The following is a 24,244-nucleotide window of genomic DNA, read 5'->3' as shown; positions in this document are numbered from 1 at the left end:
AGGAAGGCACGCAGCATGGAACTTACCGCTCCTCGTAGTAAGTTCACTCCAAACAACTCAAAACCATTCTCAACATTTAATGACAGCAAGTCTGATCAAAAGAAATCAGAAAATGTGGACCAAGGGAAGAAGTTTACAGCGGCTTTGGATAGCGAAACACTCAATGATTTGCGTAGAAGGAAGTTGTGTTTTCATTGTAAGGGTCCTTATGATCAAAACCATGATTGTCCCCTCAAGCCTAAGGGTCAAAATAGGAATATGGAGTGGTTTTATGAGGGAGAAAACATGACTGATAACACGGACCAGCAAGCTGATCAAAATGACTCCGAGACTGAAAATTCAGAAAAAGAAGTTGAAAATGAAGAAGAATTCGATCTACGGGAAGCTCATATGTCTAGCATGCAAGGAGAAGGTTCTTTTAGGTTGCGTGGACTCTTGGCCGGTCAAAGAGTCATTTCTCTACTTGATACAGGTGCAACTCATAATTTCATAGATGCACGGTTGGTGGAGAAGCGTGGGATTCAAACTCAAGAGTTTGAAGGCATAAAGGTGAAAGTTGTTGATGGTAATGTGCTGACTTGTGATAAAATGATTTCAGACTTACCCATGAAACTCAATAATTATGAATTCAAAGCTGATTTTTATGTGGTTAACATGGGAAACACGGATGTGGTTCTTGGCATGACGTGGCTTCATGCCATAGGTGAATTTACACTCAACCTTAGAGATATGGAGATGAAATTCAGGGTTGATGGGACTAATCATATTCTTAAAGCTATCAAAGCCAGCAACTTGAAATTAATCACTCTTAAAAGAATGGAGAGATTTGTCAAGCATGACATGGTGGATTGGGCAGCAGAGTGTAAACTCATGCCTACTTATGAGGAGCAGCATAAAACACCTTATCATTCAGATATTTAGGAGCTTAGAGTTAAGCATAACAAAGTGTTTAGTGACATACCTCCTGGTAGGCCTCCTAATAGAGGCATAGAACACATTATTGAGCTTGAAGAGGGCACCAAACCCATTATGATTACTCCTTACCGGCATCCCAAGCGGTTGAAAGATGAAATTGAGAAAACTATCAAAGAACTTCTACCAATGGGACACATAAGGCCGAGTAAATCTCCTTTCACTTCATCAGTTGTTTTGGTGAAGAAGAAAGATGGTACACTCAGAATGTGCATTGATTACCGTATGCTAAATAAAAAGACTATAAAGAACGGGTATCCCATTCCTGGCATTGATGAGTTGTTAGATGAGCTTCACGGAGCTTGTTACTTCTCCAAGATTGATTTAAGAACAGGTTATCATCAGATCAGTGTCAGGGAGCGGGATATTGAGAAGACTGCATTTAGATGTCATTGTGGACACTATGAGTTTTTGGTTATGCCTTTTGGGTTGACCAACGCACCAACTACCTTTCAGTCCACTATGAATAGGGTCTTCCAATCTCAGTTGAGGAGATTCGTTCTGGTTTTCTTTGATGACATTTTGGTTTACAGTAGAACTTGGGAGGAGTACTTGGTTCACTTGGATACTATTTTAGGCATGTTTGATAGGGAGTCTTTCTACGCCAAAGAGTCCAAGTGTGCATTGGAAATGGCAGAACTTTTGTATTTGCATCACATAATCAGCAAAGAGGGAGTTCGCATGGATCCTGATAAGGTTCGTGCCATTGTTGATTGGCCTATGCCTGAGACCCTGACTCAACTCAGGGGATTTGTTGGTTTATGTGCCTTCTACTGTCGGTTTGTTAGTGGTTTTTCACGGCATGCTGCACCACTCACTGATTTGACCAAGAAGGGTGCATTTTTTTGGACACCTCCCCCACAGGAATGTTTTGAGAAGTTCAAGCAATTGATGACTACATGTCCAGTTCTTGTTTTACCCGATTTCACCAAACCTTTTGAGCTTCATTGTGACGCATGTGGAGAGGGTATTGGTGCAGTAATTATGCAGGATCGTCACCCTATAGCTTATGAGAGCAGGAAGCTTCGAGGTCCGGAGAGGAGCTATAGTATTTATGATAAGGAAATGTTGGCCATCATGCATGCAATGGCCAAGTTCAGGCAATATTTAGTTGGTAGCAAGTTTTGTGTCAAAACTGATCATAATAGTTTGAAGCATTTTCTTGGACAACGGGATCTAAATGAGCGTCAACAGAAGTGGGTCAGCAAGTTACAGTCTTATGATTTTGACATCTCCTATGTCAAAGGGACTCAGAACATTGTTGTTGATGCTTTATCTCGCCGCCCCCAATTGAGCTCCATGGCAACTGTGTACAAAGATTGGAAACACTTGATTATAGCAGAGTATGCCAAGAATCTATGGGCATCTAGTATAATTGATGGAACAGTACAGGACAGCAGGTACTCTCTTGTGGACGACCTCATCATTTACAAAGAGAGGATATTTTTAGTCCCAGGTTCTGAGGTGAAATGCATAGTATTGAGGACTTTCCATGATTCACCTATGGCTGGACATCCTAGGTACTTTAAGACCTATAGGCAAGTACGGGAGAGATTCTCTTGGAAGGGTCTCAAGTCTGATGTTCTTCAGTACGTCAGAGAGTGTTTTGTTTGCCAGTAGAACAAGCAGGAGCACAACTTCCCTGCAAGGTTACTTCAGCCACTTCCTATTCTTGACAGGAAGTGGGAATGCGTGTCTATGGACTTTATTACGGGCTTGCCAAAAGCCCAAGGGAGAGACAGCATCTATGTGGTGGTTGATCGGTTGACTAAGTATACACATTTTTTTCTGATCACGACTACTTATTCCACTGGTCAGGTGGCTGATCTTTTCTTTCGTGAGGTATTGAGATTGCACAGTTTACCTCAGAGTATTGTCAGTGATAGGGACAGCAGATTCATGGGTCACTTCTGGCAAGAGTTATTCAGACTTTGCGGGATAGAGCTCACTCCGAGTACCAGTTACCACCCCCAGATTGATGGACAGACAGAGATTGTCAACAAGTGGGTGGAGGGATACCTACGGAACTACATCTCAGGGCAGCAAAAGGCTTGGGTGAAGTGGTTACATTTGTGCGAGTATTGTTATAATTCCACTCACCACATGACTATTCAGATGACACCTTTCAGAGCTTTGTATGGATATGATGCTCCTAGTTTTCTGGATTTATTGATGAGTGATTGCCGAGTACCGAGTGTTGGGAATCTGCTACAGGAGAACCAGGATATTATGAGAGCACTTCGTGATAATATTCAGAAAGCTCAGAATCAGCAAAAGCAATATGCTGATCAAAGGAGGGTTGAGCGATCTTTTGAGATCGGGGATATGGTGTATTTGATGCTACAGCCCTATAGACAATCCTCTCTTAGAAAGAAGGGCTCAAAGAAACTCAAGCCACGTTACTATGGTCCTTTCAAGATTTCCAGGCGAGTTGGCCAGGTGGCTTATGAGTTAGATTTACCGGCTGATAGTAAAGTTCATAATGTGTTCCATGTGTCACGCCTTAAGAAGGCATTGGGACAACAGATAGTTCCTTTTGCAGTTCTACCACCCTTAGATGATGAGGGGAAGTTAGTGCTAGTACTTGAGGCCATTCTGGAGTTCAGAGAGCGTCATTTGCGAAGAAGTGTCATCAGGGAATTTTAGATTAAATGGAAGGATCTGCCGATAGAGGATGCTACTTGGGAGTGTGATAGCATTTCATAGCATCCAGCATTGAGTTTGCTTGAGCACAAGCAAATTTTGGGAGGGCGGACTGTAATGTCCCCATCCTAGTCAGGGACTTGGGATTGAGGAGTTAGCCTATTTTTGGACCCTTGTAGGCTAACAGAGTATGGATAAAGGGGTCGGTAATGCAGTATCTTGAGGAGTGGTTTGTCTATTTTTTCTAGTTCGGTGTTGAGTTCAGTTCTAGACACTTATTGAGGATTTCCTATTTTTTAGGGAAAAATTGCTAAAAATAGACATGGTCCTATTTTTATTGGCATGGCAAACCGTGGCCCTAGCTTCTGACAGATTCAGTTTCAGAGCAATAATGAGAGAGATATGAATTTTTAAGTGGTTCCACAGGCAATTAATATTTTAATGAAATATTAATATAAAATCATAAAGTGCATCACTTAAATTTATTTAAGTGAAAATTTATTATCTCCTAAGCTAGGCGTTGCTTTTAGGGTTAAGTTGGGAACCCTAAAAGCAAGTTATTATTTTTTAATCCCTAATTGCTAACAATCGCACCTTTTGGGTATTTAGGCAGCCAAGATGGAAATTAAACCTCATTCTTGATATTGAGCATTTGACATTTTCTTCTAAGCACTTGGCTATGGCGGCTAGGGTTTGGACCTGTTTTGGAGAGCATGCATTCTTCAGAATTCAGTAGCTTTGAGATTGTGAAAGATCAATCGAATTGTTGCAGCTTGGTTGGCTTCATTCAGAAGTCAAATTGAATTGAATTGGGGCAGATTTGGCTTCTTACAAGGCAGATTTGTTGTGGGGTTTTCCTATTTACTGTTTTGTTGTTGATTCTTCTGTGGTTTGGAGGCTTCTTTTCCCAAACACACAGCTTGCTCATTTATTGGCACCATCTTTCATTGTTTGGGTGTCTTAGTATTTAAATAAGAGCAGATCTGAATTGTTCCAGAATAAAAATCAGAACTTTGTAAGTTGCTGATTTATTCTTTCTTTTCAATAAATTGGCTAAGGACCTACAGGTATGCTTCTAAATTGTCCATTTCATTGTTTCAGTTGATTAAATTAATGTATTATTCAATATGTGTTGCCTCTTTTGCAACTTCTATCTATTTCTGAAAGACCATCTTAATAATTAAAAATTACAAAGAAGATCTACAAATTACAGTAGGTTGAAGAGTTGAACCAGCAAGGGCTCATCACACAGGGTCATTGAGGTGGTAGATAATGTGACAATTTTATTTGATGATGACTCAAAATGTGAAGTAACGAGGGCAGATCTTGAGAGCCTTATGTCATTTTATAAGAATGTTTTCAGCGGTACGCATTTTCCTTCTGGTCAACATGTACGAACTATGAGGTAGTACTTCAGTTGTTTTAAAAAGTGTCAGATTCTGTATGGACAGTACAATCAGTAAATGGAGGCAGATTCTGTATATGTTTACTGGATTGTTGCAGCAAATCTTGGTTCGAATATGAAGTCAACAAGTGTCCCTGCTAATTAGCAACCAGGTGATTGGTGTTTCCTCTCAATATCTGGAAGGAAATCGGGCATAACTTTCCCTGTCGAGCAAGATGCCTTACCAAATAAAGGCACAGAATCACCAACAGACTATGACACTTTGCATGCTTTTGATTCATCTTCCAATGCTATTTCAGGATCAGTACAGAATTGCGTCACATATTCTCAGGATTTTTGTATTCCTATTGACTTGGGATCAAAAGTTATGTCACATGAAAACTAGGTTTAACACTACAAGCAATATCATAAGCATAGAGTGAATCGAGATAAAAAAACTTCCTAGGAAAGATAGTGTTCTTGAATCAGCACTGCTTATTGTGAACACAAAGACAAAGGTTGGAAACATTAAAGAAGCTGAGAGGATGTTCAAAGAATAGGAGTCAACAAGTTCAAGTTATGATTTCAGACTTCCTAACCTACTTCTTGCTGCATATTTGAGGGGATGTGTGCGGGAAAAGACTTTAAGTTTTCAGAGACATATTGCAAAGGAAACAGATAAGCCAATTTATAAAATGTCGGAAAATTTGGCATAGGGCTATTTATAGAGCAAACAGATGGATAAGGAAGCCACAGCCATGATGAGAGTTTTATCAAAAGTGAAATCTAGTGACTAGAAACCACATTCTAAAAATGTCATGTGCATTCTGAAATATATTCTAAGTTACCGGGTTTGCCTTTCGACCCCCCTAGTACTGGTCCTGGTTCGAACGAGTTCCTGGTTTGGGTCCGGTTCGAACTAGGTTCGACCAGGGTTCGAAAAACCCAGAGGTGGTTCAAACCTAGTTGAACCCAGTCGAACCCAGTCGAACCCGAGCGGCTGGGCGGCCCAAAAAAGCAAAATATATGCAAAGTTTAATTTTTTTTTAAATTCCGCCTTCTAAAAAGTGAAACTTATACCCTAAAAGTGACTTTTAAAACATTATATTCACTCATTTCACCTCATTTGTGTTGCAAACAAAAGTTTTATGAGAGCAGGTTGAAGAAAGGGTGAACAAAATTTGGCTTCCAAGATCAAAGAGGAGTTGAAGACTGATTTTTGAAGCTTCAACAAGTGTTGCACCATCATTTCCATACATTTTCAAGCTTCCATTGGCTGCAAGAGGTAGGTTTTTTAACATTATTTTCCAACTATTTTTGTTTCACAAATTGTCAAACATGAAACTTGAATTTTTTTTCATTATTTAGTTTTTGTTTTTGAATATGTTTATATTATTTCTTGCTATAGGAACTAGAATGGCATCTACATTTTCCTCCATTCGCAATGAACAAATAATTGCAAAACAAAGAAATGATCCAAATTCTCCCTTATGGAAGTATGTTGACATTATAAAACAACTTCCAGGAGGTGGGGGATTCCGTTGGAGATGCCAAGGATGTGGTATTGAACGTAATAGTTCATATTATCGGGTGGTAGGCCATTTGTATGGAATAAAAGGAAGAGGCATCAAAAAATGCCTTGGAAAAGATGGTAAACCTATACCAGATGAGATAGTGATGAAATATATTAGGGAGCATGAGGCGACAAAAGAGAGAGAAGCCCGTAGATTGAACCAAACTGCATCAAAGAAAACAAGGGGAATGCAAGCCCCTTCCAATCCCAATATTGTAGTGAAAGACAACCCCTTCTTTGCCACAAATGAACCTCAAAGTGAACCACCCTTGACATGTAAAAGAACAAAGGGGCCTTTAGAAACCGCATTCCAAAATGAGAGTAGAGACAATGCTGACGAAGATATAGTAAGGTGCATTTATGCAAATGGGTTGTCTTTCAATGTTGTTTGCTCCCCATATTGGAAGCAAATAATAAAAAGTGTTAATGAGGCTCCAAGAGGGTATAAAGGCCCCAATTATGAGAAGGTAATTATTGGAGAAATAGGTGAAGAGGGTTGAAGATGCATTGAAACCCATAAGGGATTCATGGGTTGAGACAAGTGTAACAATTGTTTCAGATGGGTGGAAAGATGCTAAAAATTGTCCCTTGATCAATGTCATAGCGGTGTCCCCTAAAGGGGCAATGTTTTTGAAAGTTGTGGATTGTGAGGGCCAAATAAAAGATGGCCAATTTATTGCAGAAATTCTCATCTCCGCCATTGAGTCAGTGGGACCCCGCAATGTTGTCCAAGTCATAACGGACAATGCAAAAAATTGTAGAGCTGCTGGTTTATTGGTTGAACAACAATATGATCACATCTTTTGGACACCTTGTGCGGTACATTCACTCAATCTTATGCTACAAAGGATTGAGCAAAAAACAAAATGGATCATAGATGTGTATGCAAAGGCTGAGGGCATCCATATGTTCATCACAAACCACCAAATGTCTCAAGAGATTTTTAGAACCTATTCGAATTTGGAGCTATTGAAGGTAAGTGAAATAGTAATTTAATTTTACATTTTCTGATTTTTTTAATTTTCAATGTTCATAATATCATTGTGTAACCTACATTGTGTATTCTTCTTTAAAGTTTGGCTTTATTTTTTAATCATTTGGCATTAATTTGTGTTATAGGTTGTTGAGACTCGTTTTGCATCAAACACAATCGTCTTAAGACGACTTGTGAAAGTCAAAGTGGCACTATGCAATATGGTGATCAGCACCAATTGGACTGTATGGAAGCAAAGTAGCACTGAGAGGGCAGAAAAAATTAGGGAGAGAATATTGAATGAGAAATGGTGGGATCTTGTTACATATCTCCTAAGTATCACTAAGCCCATCATGAGCATGATTCGCTATATAGACATGGATAGGCCTTGCATAGGTGATATTTATGATGGCATTGACTTGATGCTTGAAAAAATAAAGGTCACTATAAATGAAAAAGAGAATGACCCCCAGGAGAAATTCTTCAAAGAACTAGAAGCAATTATTGTAGAAAGGTGGAATAAGATGACCACTCCTTTGCATCTTCTTGCCTATGCCTTGACACCTAAGTACTATAGCAATCAGTTTCTTGATAAACCAGGAAGGATTCCACCATGGAGAGATCTAGAAGTATCTGATGGGTACAAGGCAGCATTTCTTAGACTATATCCTGATGATGATTTGCGAGATGTTGTTACAAATGAGTTCATAGAATTCGCAAATGGGAATGGTCTAAGTGTTGATGCACTTCGTCATAGATCCAAGAAAGATGCTTATAGCTGGTGATACTTCCATGGCACATGCTTCCAACACCTACAACCCCTCGCTATAAAATTTTTATCACAAGTAAGTTTAATTAATTAAAATTTTAAATTTACAAGTTTTAGTTTATTTATAGTTTACTTCGTCTTCATAGGTTGCTAGTAATTTTATTTTTATTAATGTATAAGTTTAATTGTTTACTTTGTCTTCATAGGTTGCTAGTTCATCTACTTCAGAAAGAAATTGGAGCACATACTCTTTCATCTACTCAGTAAAGCGCAATAGGCTGCTATCAAAAAGAGTGGAGAATTTAGTATATGTGCATTCCAACCTACGTCTTCTTTCACACAAACAACGTGACTACACACAAGTAGAAACAAAGATGTGGGATATAGAGCCAGAGCATACTGATTTGGATGCTCCTGCTTCTCAACTTCTTGCATTGACACTTGATGACTTGGAAATCGAGCCAACTTATAGTGCAAGTGCAAGTGCAAGTGCCATTGGCTCATCTAATGTCAATACAATGTTCCACGGAAACACGTTTCCCCCTCCAAGGCCCAAGTCCCCCCGTCCCCGAAACCCGTCCCCAAAACTTTTTCCCTTTGTCCCCCCATCCCTGAAGCCCGTCCCCCCGTCTCCCCGTCCCCAACATCCATGGAACACTGTGTCAATGTCAATGAGGAGGAGGAGGAGGATGAATTAGATGATCCATTTGATGATTAAACTTTATATTGTAATCAGTAGTACAAAAAGACTTTAATCCTTTTCAACACCTTATAGTTTCTATCTAATCTGAAAATGAAAGATTTGAAAAATGCAACAGAAGAAACTGAAAAAGATGCAACAACAAGAGCACAACACACAAGATTTTACGTGGAAACCCAATGTGGAAAAACCACGGCGAGAAATGCTGCTAGGATCTACTGTCCTAATCCAGCCTCACAATCTTTACTCCAATTACAATGCTTTAAGGGCCTCAACCCTAAGGAGTCACCAAACCCCTGTTCATAAGTGCATCAACACTTTCACTTTCAAGACCTTTGAGCACCAACTCAAGTCTTAAAACAAACTTTTTCTTTCAGTATCAAATACACAAATATTCTCTTACAAATCTGAAGTATCAAACTGATTTATGTGCAAACTGCACAATCTGAGATTATAAGCACATGAAATCTAAAAACTGATCTGCTTATCAAAATATCTTTCTGTATAATCTGAATGTTATATAGCTGCAAGATAATATTCTGAAAATTATAATCAAATCTTTGTTTCTCTGCAAGCCAAGTTTTAGTAATAATGTCTCCAAACAAATATCTGATCTCTGTTTTAACTTTTATCACAACATTCAGTATTCCCTGTCTTAACACACTTCAGAAGGATGTCAAACTGTACTTATTAATCCTGTCACTGTCATGAATAAAGATTCATATCAATTCTGAAACAATTCTGGAATAATTCTGAACCACAAATAACTAATCCAAAATAACATGATGATTTAATCTCATCGGGATTTCGCTGAAAGAAAAAATACATAGGCATATGATGAATTATATCATCTTCATATCTGCTCTAATTGCTTAATACCAGTCTCAACCACACACATTTCTTTCATGCACAGATATTTCTCAGAGCAGAACTTCGTATTTCATTTCTTTCACATTTTTCATGTCTCATTATCTCTGTATGCAGACATAGTCTTTACTGAAAATGCAGCGGATTCTCTTAACATCTTATCACTTTCTTCATATGAAAAATATTTTATATCGTATTCAGTCTTTCAGATACACGTCTTCTATATTTCATCCATCTTTAGAATATATACAACAAAGAGTTATATAGCCTTTGTTGGCAATAGAAAACTCTTAACCATATCGGTTAAGAAATTACAACTTGCTAAGTCAGTTTAAAACCAATCGGTTGGTTTGTCAACTAATCATAACCAAATTATAAACAAACATAATCAAAATGAAGTACAACTGATCAAACCAAACTTCATATATCGGATCAGAAACCAAAACAGTTTGGCTGATTAATGTCTTCTTTTTGAGATAAAAGTTTCAAACCAAACTTTTTATATTGGGTATTACTTTCAGAGACCAAAGCGGTTTGCTTAAATCACGCCCTCTTTCTGAGATGGAAGTCAATATTATTAAGCTACGTCAGAAGAAAGTCCTATGCACAGCAATACATCAACATTGGATCTAGAAGAAGCCAATCCGCAAAGCAAGGCAATAAGAACAAATCGAGATTATAAACAATGCATTCAAAGGTATTCCCCTGTCTATAAATCTCATGTATGTTAAAAATAAATTTGCCAACTTTGACATCAATGCCAATACAGATTTTGTTAACAGATAGTGCAGATGCAGTTTGGAAACTTCTTAGAAATATTCAATTGTAACTACAGATTTACAACTCGCGTCTTTCAACGCATATCAAAGTGGATGGGAAGGACGTGATACTCCAAGGCATTACAAATGGGACCCCAAGCATAGCTGAAATAAAAAGAATGGAAATGAGTGTTAGGGAAAGTCAAACCACTCCAAGCTTGGAGATAGTCAAAGATTCTTTTGAAGGTAGAATATCTCCTATCATAAAGCTTGGTCCATGTCACTCCATGTTGAATATGTCAACAGGAGTGCAAAAAATGGCCACCATGAGATATTGGAAACAAAGGAAATTTTAAGGAAGAGTTATCATCCTAGCAGGACTTTTTGGAATTTCAAAGATAAGAACTATAATACATGGACCTTATGTGTGCTATTTTCCATCTCGATACTGTTGATTTCTTGGAAGGTACGTTTTCCACCTTTGGTCTTGAAAGACATATTTGAGACTTATAATGGAAGGTTTTCAAGCTTCATTTATGAGCAAAGGCATGGGAACAATCATGACAGCGTGTTTCAGTTGATTGGGACACCATTGAAGTTTTGAAAAGCTTCAGTTCAACAGATACACAGGAAATTTTTTAGTTAAATGAGGTCAGTTAGTGGTACCACATGGGAGCACCTGTGTAACAGCATTGTTTGCAGTGTCAAGGATGAAATTTGGAATAAAATGTGACTGCTGCAATCCCCTATATGTACTCACAGTCTAACTTAAGTCATTTTTCAAGAAGGACGACGTGGGGTATCGCAGTCAGCAATTGGAGACTCCTGAATAAAAATTATAATAGCAATCTGGAGGTGGCAACTGCACAATGATGAGGAAATCATTAAGAAAGCAAAGGTCAAAGGGAAGCCAGGATCAGCGTGTATCACTGCTAAAGGGGATAGTTTATTGTTGAATCTACAAGAGCAATGCCAAGAATAATAAGCATCGTTGGCATGAAGTGGGTAGAATATTTGGACCTGTCATTGCTCAAGGACAAGCAATATTTGGGGCAGGAGGACTGCCATGTTCCCCACTAAAATGGATCAGCTACCAGCACACTAATTAATAAAGGTATTTTTAAACACCATCTGTATTAATATAAAATAAGTAATAAAATAATAATAATAAATATAAAAAAAAAATTTAAAAATTCCAAATGTAATATGCTGGGTGGCCCCAAAGAGGATTCATTTATCACATGTGGTCAGACTATCTTTGGTTAATTCCAAATAGGTATAAATAGGAACGCTCAAGGCTCTTTTGGGGCATGCTAGAGTTTTGAGAACAAATTTCACTATTTGGTTGCACTTCCAAGATGCAAAATCTGCCAAGTGTTAAGAGGTCAGACGAAAACCTAAACCCTTCTATAAACATTCCTTCAATATATTGCAATTTAATTCCCTAATCTGCCATTTCTCCCTGTGCAAGCCTGAGTTTGATGAGCCCTAATTTCTGTGCAGCGAAGTTATCTGCGAGGAGGTTTCATAATCAGATTTACACAAAATCTGCCACAGTTAGGAAACCATCATTGGACAACGTGGGAGACCTAGGTGGCCAGGTTTGGGAAGCAGCAGGAAATTCAGATACAAGGGAATTGACATCAGTTTGGAGTACTTGCAAGAATCATTGAGAGATTGATTTTTAAGGTCAAATCTGAGCACAGACCATATGCCTGTAAGGACCAGCAATCAGAAAGGAAACAGATTAAGGGTTGCATACCTCAATCCGACATCGTGGAAGACAAGTTCTCATCACCATTGAGCGATTTTGTCATTGTACATCTAGGTTCCCTTCCCAGGAGTAACAGCAAGTCAAATTCCAAGGGAATCAGATCTGAATCAGGTCTAGGATCGCCATCATTTATCACAGACCTGCCATCAGCAATAACTCTGTACTCTCATACTCAAACTTTAGTCCATTTGTGACTGATTATTATTGGCTATTTGCAAACAATGTTTGATTTCTAAGCATCATTTTCTTTCTGTATGAATGGTGAAAGTTTAACCTCCAGTTTGCACTTATATCGTAACACATAGGTTGCAGATCTAAGTCTTCTTTTGTATCAAAACAGATCTGATTGGAAAAAACAAGGCTAAAACCCTAAGGATCATAACACTGACACTATTTTTCCTGAATTAAATTATTAAAGCTGTTCTTTCACTTGAAACCCTAGATCTTTGCAATCTGTTAACCCTAAGGGGCATAACACTCAAATTGCTTACTTCTCATAACATATGTTGATGCTGAAAGTATTATCATTTTATTTAAGTGATTTCGTTTCAGTTATTTATGCCACATTCTTTTTGGTATTCATTGAGGCTTATAATACTCAAATTGCATACTTCGCATAACATACATTGATGCTGAAAGTAATATTATTTTATTTAAGTGAAGTGATTTCGTTCCATTTCTTTATGCCACTTTCCTTTTAGTATTTGTTGATCCCTATGGAACTTTGGAGTCGCATGACTAATTTCATGCTAGTCACAGTTTTGTTATGAATTGCCGCTGGTCTTTTTTAACTAAGAAGCATTTAAATATAGGTGAAGGCTGCTGCATTTGGAGGAGATAGCCTCTGACAAGCTTGTCTACAGCTGCATCTCACCTTTATCATTTCTGCCCTCATCACCATACACAAGGAAAAGGATGGTGACTTGTTAAGGGAAAATATTGTGGGACCTGCCATATCTTTCCATTCCAGCTACATGCCACACAGAATAAAGTAGTTCACAGCCTAGAAGGATGTTTTGTGGGACCCGCATTAGAAAAAGAATGATTGGTATATGCCTTCCACAGTTTTGGGGGACATTTCTGACATTAAAATCAAAAAACAATTTGTTGATTATTATAATGCTTGTTTGAACTTTTAAAGTGATCACAGTTTGATACTTGAAGATGATAATATAATATTGTAATTGTTGAATGTTTGGCCTGTCATACTTCACTTTGGAAGTAGTAAGGAATACTAATGAATATTTTTAAGCAGCCATACTTCTCTTAGGAATTTGTAGCTGATTTGAAGGAAATCATTGGTGCCTATACTCAGTATCAATGATTATTATCACAATTGCTTGGTAGTTACAGAAGTGGCATTTCAATTAGAAAGCTTGCATCAGCCATATCATTGATTTTTCTTCTACAGCTAACCACTTATACCAGGTATTTTACATTTATGCAGATTGCTTGCCAACCATTTGCCAAAATGACTACTTTCAGATTGTTGATCATCTATATATTGCGAAAAGATCCTAGATGGTCCATATCAGATCCAAGTTTTTATTGTAAAAAGATCATGGTTTCACCAAGAGATCCCTTTTATTCGCATCTCATTATTTCATTTTGGTGTTGACTCAAAATTGGATGATATAGTTTGCCATTTTGGCATTGGCACACTTCCTCTTGTTATTTTTCATTCTATTATTTATCAGAATTTGCTTATCATTACTTGTCATTTTGTCATTGATCAATTTTGCTTGTTTGATAAATTGGTACTATTTGTAAAGTGGTTGGAAAGCCACCAATAAATTACATTGTTATGGTTAATGTCCTCATTCTACTTTCTGTTTGCTCTCACCTTGCCCATTTCAGGATCTTGATGATTAAAAAGAGCTAAGATTTGAGCTGACTGTAAAAAAATTTGGTGAATTTGTGCTGACAGTCCTACCAGGGACATTTCATAATGTCAAAATACCTAATGGCATTGGTTTATTTGCTGATATCAATGCAACCCTTTTTGACAAAAATAATGTATAATGTATCGTTTTGGCATGTGCATGCATGTTGAGCTTGACTTCAGTTTGAATTAACATTTCTGTTTATAGCACCTTTTTGAAGAAAACTTTGTTTTGAAAATCCGCACATCCTTCCTAATATGTCCAGTTTAGTCACTTCGCAAAAAAAAGGACTACTTAAAAGAGGAAAGAATTTTTGTGAACCTTTATTTAGTGCAGAAAGTCCAGATGAATTCTAATCTTTTAGCTCTAACGAATAGATACACATAAAACAATGCAATATTACTGGATATGCATTTATAAGTAAACAAAAGAAAATTCATGAACCTGGACAAAATTAGTTCAGGCAACCAGCCTAGCTGGTACAGTTTGCCAGCAATGCTTGCTGCAGCTAGGCGACCATGCTTGCTTAAAGGCCTGTCATGGTCTAGAACACATTAAGCAAAATAAATCATTAGATATGTATATTTCTTAAAAATAATATTGTCCCATAATTACCAATATTCATTCTATGAATTATGATTGTCAATCTCAACCAGGTAAACATCTTTCTATGAAAGATCTAGAACAGTTTACAACAGACAAAATAAAAAAACAATGCTTAACATACTTTTCATGGTAACTCTCAAGAATATCTAATCCATTTCAGCACACATCAAAACAAAAACAGCAGAATCTCAGGAAATAAAAGTCAAGGTTAACATGATTTGACAGTATTGGGAACATGAACATCATAAGGACAAGAACTGCACCCAAGATTTCTACAATTCACAATTAAAGTTGTTTACCTCATTAATCAAGGCTTCTTCAATGCCCATAAGGCTGAGTTTAACCACTATTTAAAACCAGTTTGTCTGTATGTAGGTAGCAAGTATGATGCTTACATTTGTTACTAGGCGATAATTGTAGAGGTACTAGCAAAACTTGAAGGCTCAACATAAGCGATTGACTTGTAAGAATTTGTAAGATGATTGTAGGGATGAGGATGACAGCTTCATTGTTCTGAAGTTTTTCATATTTGGTTTCTCTTGGGTAAATCCTTGTGTTTCTCTCTCTTCAAATGTGTGTATTATTCATGTGCTTACTTACCTTCATTCCATGCAGCTATTTCACTTACTCAAGCACTTTAAGAAAGCATAAACTTGATTTGTTCATGATTACATAGTATTGGTTCATAACAGCAGCTATAAGTAGTTTTCAATCTCACATAAGTTAAAAGAATGGGCATACTCTTTGTTGCACTATTGGTTTTATGGAATAAAAAGAGTTGCATGTTGGTATTAGCTCTGACGGGGTATGACATGTAATATCTATGTATTGCAGGCATGTAAATGAGCATGCACACAATCACATAATAGATATATGGTGCAGATAGCAGCCAAATAGCTGTAAGATCGTCATTTTGCAGCCTTAGATTATTGTTTCGGCAGCACAGAACTTTGGAACAGTGCCTAAAAAATGACAAACCTATTGATGAATCATTTATTTGAATATATCCACATCAATTTCCAAACATATGCAATCTCCTCCATATATATAATCAAATTCCCAGCAAAATGGATCTTAAACCAAGAATTTTTTACTGAATTTAAATAATAATTAACAGTGAACAAAGCTCTTGGAAAAATTAGGTATCTCCACACAAACTGTTTCAACATAAAAAAAAAAAAAAGAAAGCGCACATCTTGGACGGGAATCAACTTCACAAGCCAAAGAATAGAAGTATAATCCCCTCATTTTCTATTCATCCAACAAGGGGAAACTATCACCAAAGATCACTTTTGCAGTTTTTTTGTTTTTATCTAATGTAGAAGTTGGGTCAAGTTGCTGTCAGCATGGAGGAAATGGTGAGATTCACTCGTGTAAATGTTTCTATAATCAGCTTTTGCTTTGGTTTTTACCTTTCTTTGTGCTTGGCCTCATCTAACCAACAACAATCCTCATAATTGTACAATTTTTTAATCCACTCTAATAAGAGTTTGGTGGTTCTCTTTTATGTTTCTATTTGTTGTTTGTGCAATCTCTTTATTTTTTCCTTGTGGGTTTTCTCAGTCATCATTGACTAAATCATTTGTCAAATTGAAGTCCTATAGAGGATAGTTACCTCCCTTGTGGGTGCAAATCTTTTGAAGACAATAAATTAGGATTGACAATTTAAACTACATGTAAATACTAAATAACAGCCAACATTGTAGCTATTTTCATATTCAAATACCATTTCTAGGATTCTGGGGTACTTCTAGGCATACTTGGCAGAATATGGTATAATTTAATTGAATTAGTGTAATTGTTGAGTGACCATATATGTTTTTTAAAAAGCTATTCTTAAAAACTCCTTAGTTCTAAAAAAATTTAAAAAGATTTTGAGATGACACTTTGAAGTTTGACCAAATGGTCTACTGTGAGAAGAACCTCTCTAGGTGAAAGACCATACTCTCAGCATTCAACATATATAAATACTTCTCAATAACATGCGATGGCTTTACGATATATGTTTTTTTCCTTCAGATAAAGAAATATGTTATTACTAAAACTACTACCAGTACAGTAATTTTTAGTATGAGTTAAAAATAGCATTCATAACAAGAATGGCTGCATTAGAATGTAATAATTGATGCTGTATTCCAAAGCTAGTGTTCACTTACAAGTTACAACTCAAGCAATATAAGAAGAGCATTTTGTAAATCGGCATCTTTCCCTAACAGTGGAAGTAATATTTAAAGAATAAATGATTGTCAAATAGGCCTCAATTGATGGGTTTAACTGTTTACAAGCATCAAATAACTTACACTACCTTAATTGACATTTATAATCATATTAACTTGCCAAAGATTCATGAACCAGGTCAGGTCAGGGCAGGAAACTTGTGAGTTTCTTGTGAGTACAATCTGTTGGAGGGGGTGATCCAAGAGGTTGGGATGGAGAATACAACCAAATCACAAACAATGCAGCACCATGTACCCACAGGGAGATTTATTCAGGAGAGGCATCCCACTCTTTGTTGGAGTCCTTGTATTGCACATTGCCTGGATTTAATACTTGAGGACATTGGAAAGATTGAATGGGTCAAAAGCATGTGTTTGAAGACACCACAAGCATAACTAAATTTATCTACAATCATGGGAAAGTTTTTGGATGGGCAATAGGGAATGTCCTGCTTTGGGTCAGTAGTAGCAACAGCTAGGTGAAGTCTGGATTGACAGCAGACAGCATTGGCAAGATGGTATAGTATGGCAACGGCAGGCTTGTGGTGGTAGTTTCAGGTTGTGGCAGTTTGCAGGCAGTTTTAGAGTGACAAAAATTATTTGGAGTACCGGATTGTGGAGGGGGAACATAAATGATCACCATTCTCTTTTACGAACTCTAGGGCACCTTCTACTCTAATATAGTTGACTCCAGGGTTGAGTTGTTTTTTCATACTATGTTATTTATTCTAGTCTTATTATGCAATGTTGGCATGCCCCTGCCATGGAGACTTAGACAAACAAACCATAGCAGTATTAATAATCTAGTACTAGGCAATGGTTTGCATATATTAGGGCCAACCTAGGGCAGTAATGTAAGACAGATTGCAGCTTAGGCAATAAATAGAGTAGGGCTGACTTGAACAAGGGCTAAATATTTAGGGCCAACACCCTTGTTGTGTTCATCCTCTTAGGGAATGATGAATTAGAAATAAATTAAAAAAAAAAAAAACTTGTCTTGGGCCGACCTCATAAAGATGAGCGCCCACCTTGGCGAAGGGAAAAAAAAAGAAATAAAATGCTATCTTGGCTGACCTGTATGAGGGGTTGTATCCCTTGGATTAAGGGGTGTGTTGTGACCTAATCACACATCACCCCATTCCAAACAAGGAGCCCCTACTTTTTAGGTCCTATTGGTCTTTTGGTTGTGGTTCTTTGGGTATCTTGGCAGCAATCCCTTTGGTCTCCCTAGGTCTGCAAGTGTTTTGATAAGTTCTGATCAAGTTTGCAAGTGTTTTGAGCGAAATTGGCTAAGTTTGGAGCTTGTTTGGTCTACTTTGGGGTTTTGCCCTTCAGACTTAGATTTAAGGTCATTTCCTTAGGGTTTTGGAAAATCTGAACGTTGCAATGAAGTTAGGGCACTTCAAGGAAGCTACCAGTGAAATTTGAGTGAATTTTGAACACTTACTATTTTTAGTAGTTTCTATTTTTTGTAAGTCTATTTTCAGTAAGTGTCACCATGTCCCAATTTGCCCTAATTTGATATTTGGAAGTACTTACTATTTTTAGTAAGTCGGGACATTGAAGGCAGAGCATTCTTGAAAATCCAAGTCCAAATCTAGAAAGTTGAAAAAGCAAGCAGATGATCAGAAGAAAAAAAACGGCTAAAATGGAATTCTTTCCTGAAGTGGAAAGGTATAAAAAAATTGTTCTAAGGCAAGAGAAATCCACTTCAATCCAAAAATGGCATCCAAATCCAGGTGATGAGAAAAAATGTTTAAGGCAAGGAGGAAAATCCAAACTTAACAAAATTCCTTCATCCTTGCCAAAATTCACCCAAGACTAGAGTAGGGCGCCAAATGGGGGTCATGAAGGAATTTCCAAATCTATCAAAAATCCTCCTCCAAGTGAAATTAGTGCCCAAGCTGAGGATACAACGCCAAAATGGGGGTGAGGAGGAATTTCTTCCAAAATGCAAATTCCTCCACCATGTGCAAACTCTGCCCAAACTTGGAAGTGGGTGCCAAATCAAGAGGAGGAATTTCCTCCTAAATCAATTTTTCCTCCATCACTGAGAAATAGCGCTCAAGTTGAAGAGTGGGCACCAAAACATGGTAAGGAAGGAATTTCCTTCCAACTCTAAATTTCCTCCAAGACAAAATAGCGCCAAATAGGGGTAAGGGAGGAATTTCCAAGTGTGCCACAAATTTCTCCACAAGGTGGAAATGCTGCTCAAGAAGAAGGGCGCTAGAATGGTGAGTAGGAGGAATTTTCTCCTCCAAGTTAAAATCCTCCTCCACAGGTGAATAACACCCAAGCCAAGAATAGAGAGCCAAGGAAGTGTTAGGAAGGAAAATTTCAAATTTCAAAAAAATTCATCTCCTTCATTTAAGGTGTGTACAAGGACAAAATGGAACGCGGAGTTGGCAAGACTACGTGAGAGAATTTTCTCTCCAATATTCCAAAACTCCAGACAAGATAAAATTCCTCAAAAGTTGGAAAGTGATTGATTGATCAAAAAATTCTCTTTCAGAACAAGATGTGCACAAGAAAACTCCTTCGGGATGAAAATCTCTCTAGAAGAATTTTTTCTCTCTCCTAAAATTCCAAACAAACAGGATTCCTGCAGAAGCGGATAAATTTGTTAAAATTCTCCTTAGGAAGGAAAATCTTTCAAAATACCTTTGTGCGACTAAAAGGGAAAGATTCTCGCCAATAATGAGTTGGCAACATGCAAAAAGAATATTTTACATTTATGACACACAACTCAAGATTTTTTTAGAAATTTCCATATTGGAACTCAACATTGATGGCAGGGTCCATTTGCATGGCGAGTTGTCGAAGGAAACATGACGCATTTTAATGCAGTTGCCAATTTTAACCTTTCACCAACTTAGCAGCTTGGTGGGAGAATTCTATTTATACGAAGAATTGGAATTCATTTCTCACAACAATTATTGGAGAAATTCAAAGCTAGAGAGAGGTGGAGAAAAGTTAGAAGTGAAGTGTTATTATTTTCTAGAAGTTCTTGTTCTTAGAGGTTTTATTTTATTCCAAGTTTGGAATTTACAAGTTGGAATTCCTTCTTCAACGGATTTATTAAATTCATTTATGATGATTTTAATGTTTTTTTATTTTATTTTACAAGAATGGCGGAATCCAGCAAGGCTGCAGACACTTCCCGGCAGGCACAGATCAAAAATGAGCAAAAGGGATTCCTTCCAGAATCAAAGATCATTTCAAAGTGGAAGGAAGTCAGCGACACTAACTTAGGAACATTTCAGCTGGGAGAATTCTGAAAGAGAGTTTATGGAACAGCTAGACATGCTCCGTCAGATGGTTGTCAAGAGCAAGATCATTGCAGTTGCTGGTTTCCCTCCAGCCATCCAATGCCCGGAGCTGATTATGGAGTGCATGAAACATTATAATGCTGAGAGAAGAGTAATTTTGGCACCAGATGGCAAAATCCTGGCCAACTTGACAACTGAAGCAATTGGAGAAACATTTGGAATTCCAGCATACCAATCTATGACCTATAGGACCAAAGAGAGAGCAATGATTATAAATGATGTTGGCGTTGAGAGATGTGCTAGAATAATTAACAAAGTTTGGATGCAGAAGCCGAAGCCACATATTTCCAAGATGCCCAAACAAATCACCAGCATGGACTTTAAGCAATAATATGCTGATCTTGTGCTGATGTTGAGAAGAATTATGGGATATCCACACACCTTCATGTTTGAAACTTGGATGTTTTTCTTCATCGGAGAAGTAATAAAAGGCAATGGAATAGTAGATTAGGCAAGGTTGATCAACCACAACTTGCATAAGTAGCTGAAGAATTTGAAGCAAGCCCAATCTTTTTATATGAGTTCATATGTCATCTACTCGCTGGCAAGAATGGGCAAATTCAATGGCTTGCCAGGAAAGGGACCCATGGGATGTGGATTAGGAGAATTGAAAGTTCATGAGTGTTATCCATAGTTGCACTTGTATGAAACTACTTCTTTCAAACTAGTAAGCGACACCTTCACAATGCATTTAACCAGATTGTTACAAGGTGGACTCGACACAAGGTTGTCGTAGGAGGCTAGAAAGCTGATAAAGAAGTATGGAGCCTCATTTATCCAATTTCCGAAGTTTACCTACATCCAGGTCTAGGGGTTCTCTGACCAACTGCATAAGCTGCCAAGATATCCAATGGATAAGATGGTGTTGTTGGAGCTTACCAAGCAATTGACCGCCTATGACAAAATCCAGAAGAAGAAAAGGAAGTTGTCAATAGAATTTCCAATTGTCTTAGGAGATTACACGAAAATGTGTCCAACATTGGCAGCGGCAAAGAAATCAATAGATGAATTGCTATTTTATCACTTGACATTCCATACAACTAGATCATGCTTTGATCCATACAACAAGATCAGGATGGTTGACAAGAGTCAAGCACAAGCACAAAATCCAACTGGAGGATTACTGGGCCAATGCAAGAGACAACTTTGAAGTCAGGAAAAGGATGTGTTCCAGATTGTCCCTTAATATTATAAGACTTTGTGAAGTTATTCAAGTGTCAGATCAGGTGGAGGAAGATGAAAGTATAGTTCAACCAAAGTATGAAACCTAAAGGATAGGCCTATTCAGGCTCCAGATTGGTTAGAGTCAGAGGTTGATGATCTAAATGTTTTAAGTAGGCCAGTCCTAAAATTCACTAGGCACTGGGTTGAACAGCACACCATAAAGTTAAAGACAAAGAATGCTCCCCTAACTTACCAGTTGATGGGAAATCTAGATTCCCATAGCGAGGCAACAAAAATATCATCAAGAGCCTAGGTCGGGAAAGAAGAAGTTCCACAAGAAGGAATAGAGCATAGGAAAGAATAAGATGTTCCTAGGAAGTCACAAACTAACAAGAGAAAAGAAGTCCAACAAGAGGAGCCATAGAAAAAGAGGCCAAGAATAGAAGAAGCGCAATCACTGGCTAGTTCTTCCAGGGTGCACAAGGTTGAGATGTTCACACAGGAAGTTGCAAGAGGTCAGCCACAAGAAGATGATCTTAACATGGCACAAGCACAAGATGTTCTCAGCATTAGTGCTTCTCACAGACCTGTTAAGCAAAGAAGTCAAAGGTAGGAACTTCCCCCTAATCCAGAACCACAAGATCAAGATTTTTTCATGGAAACAATTCTCGGAGACTTAAGAACTCTTGAGGAAGTTTCGCAGGAACAAGTGCAGATGGAAGTTCAAGATCAACCAACAACCACTCCAAATTGAAGGAAAGGATGAAAAAGGAGCCAGAAAAAGAGATGGATCCTGCACAGGAATTGGAAGAACTTCTAAGCAGAATAGATAAGCCAGCAGAAAAGAAGGCAGCTAGGAAGTTTTCCAAGATCACAAGGGACGAGTCAAGATCCAAGCCATTGCACTTAGTTGTGCCCAGAGTGGACAAGGATAGGAGTGAAATCACGGTTGATGAATATGAAATCAGAGAGGTCAGCTTAGGGCGTGCTTCCACGGCACAGGTGGTGGAAGATTTTGATGAATCTTCCTTAGCACTGAAAGAGCAAATGAAAAGAATGAAGGAGAAGAATAAGAGGCTGAAGAGTGAGAACAAGGCCTTATGCGAATATCTACAACGCTTGAAGCATCCACTCAGAGAAGAAGATCCATCTTTTGTTCCTCTCCCTTCTTTTCACAAGGAATCCATTGATGACATCGAAGAAATGAGAAGAAGGGCTCAATATTCTAAGGAATGGGTGGAGGATTTCTTCACTTCAGTTGGAAAAATTCATTGAAGACTTGGCTCACTTCCACTAGAGAATTCTAGCTATCCTGAACAGACTTGAGACTGCAGATAGTTCATGGGAAGATGTGCATATTTATCGGGACTTGACAATTCAACGACTGAGGGCATTGATAGGAATTCCTAGGCAGACTTTGATTGATGGGAAGCTTGTCCAAGAGAATGAAATTTATGACTTCCCATGGTGGTTTTATGACGTCTACACTGGAAAGGACTCCTTTGAAAGGTTCAGCAAGGAGTCAACATCATTGAAGGAGTCCGTTAGGAAGATACAAGGAGAAATCCATAATGCAGTTGAACCATTGTTTGCAAAAAAGTTGACTGATGATGAGCTGACAATTGACTTCTTGAACGACAAGTTTCACAAGTTCTTCTTTGTGGAATTCTTTTCCAAAGGACATCTGGAAAATGTTTCCTTATTCTCCAGCACGATGCGAAGGACTCAAGAAGTGGCTTCAAGTTGGGCGAAAATTTCCTCCAAGTGCAAAGAGGATATTTTGTTGCTAGAATTAATTCAAAATGGAGAATGTGCCAGGTGTCTCCATAGGAGAACTAGAAGTCATCATTGTCAAATTCATTGCATTTGCCATTAATGAACAAGATAGTGATCATCCAATTTTGGATGAGAATCTTTTGACCGCATGAAGGCATGGTGTCGCATTCATTGCTGGGAATGTTTGACCAAGTGGCAGCTAATTAGATGGCACACTCGCAGAGTACTCGGCGAGTTGCAAAAACTCGTCGAGTTTTTGAGCTCTGCGAGTTTTTCTGACTTTAACTTTCAGCAAAAACTCACCGAGTTTTTGCAAAAAACTCGGCGAGTTTCTTTTAAAAACTCGGCTAGACTAAAAAAAGAGGCCCAAACATGTGAAAAATTTATCAATTTTTGTTTTTTCAGGTCAGTTTCATTCTCTTCATAAGAATATACACATGGAATATAACCTATGTTACCCCAAGTTTCCGGGACAGGGGGACGGGGGGATGAGTTTCCGGGACGGCAATTTTTTTGCCAAATTTGGGGACAGGGGGGGGCAGCAAAGGGGACGGCTATATAAAATATAGGGAAAATTTAAAATATATAGGAAAATTCTAAATGTTCATATGAAAACATGGATAAAGCATGCATCTATACATTATATTCATATGAAAACATGGATATAGCATGTGTATGATACTATGAAAACATTTTAGAATGCAAACATCGAACATACAACATTATCAATAGACTCAATACTCAATATGCACTCATAATTCAGAATTTCAATTCATTCACATTGTCAATATGCATATCATAATAGATATTAAAGAAATAACATACAAAATGCCCAAAGGCCACACTGCTGCCATATT

General features: G+C 37.8%; 1 protein-coding gene across 7 annotated transcripts in view; it reads right to left on the bottom strand.

The window, feature by feature from the left end:
- The window catches only part of LOC131079306 (uncharacterized protein At3g52155, chloroplastic), a 110,427-nt gene that overhangs the window by 72,105 nt on the left and 14,078 nt on the right, over nt 1-24,244 (bottom strand). For all 7 annotated transcript variants that reach the window (XR_009113952.2, XM_058017215.2, XM_058017216.2 and 4 more), the window contains exon 2: nt 14,741-14,840. Coding sequence is in view for 6 of the 7 variants with exons in the window: in XM_058017215.2 (XP_057873198.1) it covers nt 14,741-14,840 (100 nt within the window). In the remaining variant the exon portion in view is untranslated. The remainder of the gene's footprint in view (nt 1-14,740; nt 14,841-24,244) is intronic.

The sequence above is a fragment of the Cryptomeria japonica genome, chromosome 7 (assembly GCF_030272615.1).
Source record: "Cryptomeria japonica chromosome 7, Sugi_1.0, whole genome shotgun sequence".
Lineage (NCBI taxonomy): Eukaryota > Viridiplantae > Streptophyta > Pinopsida > Cupressales > Cupressaceae > Cryptomeria > Cryptomeria japonica.
The sequence above is the reverse complement of the archived record's forward strand: the minus strand, read 5'-3'. Positions and strand labels throughout refer to the sequence as shown.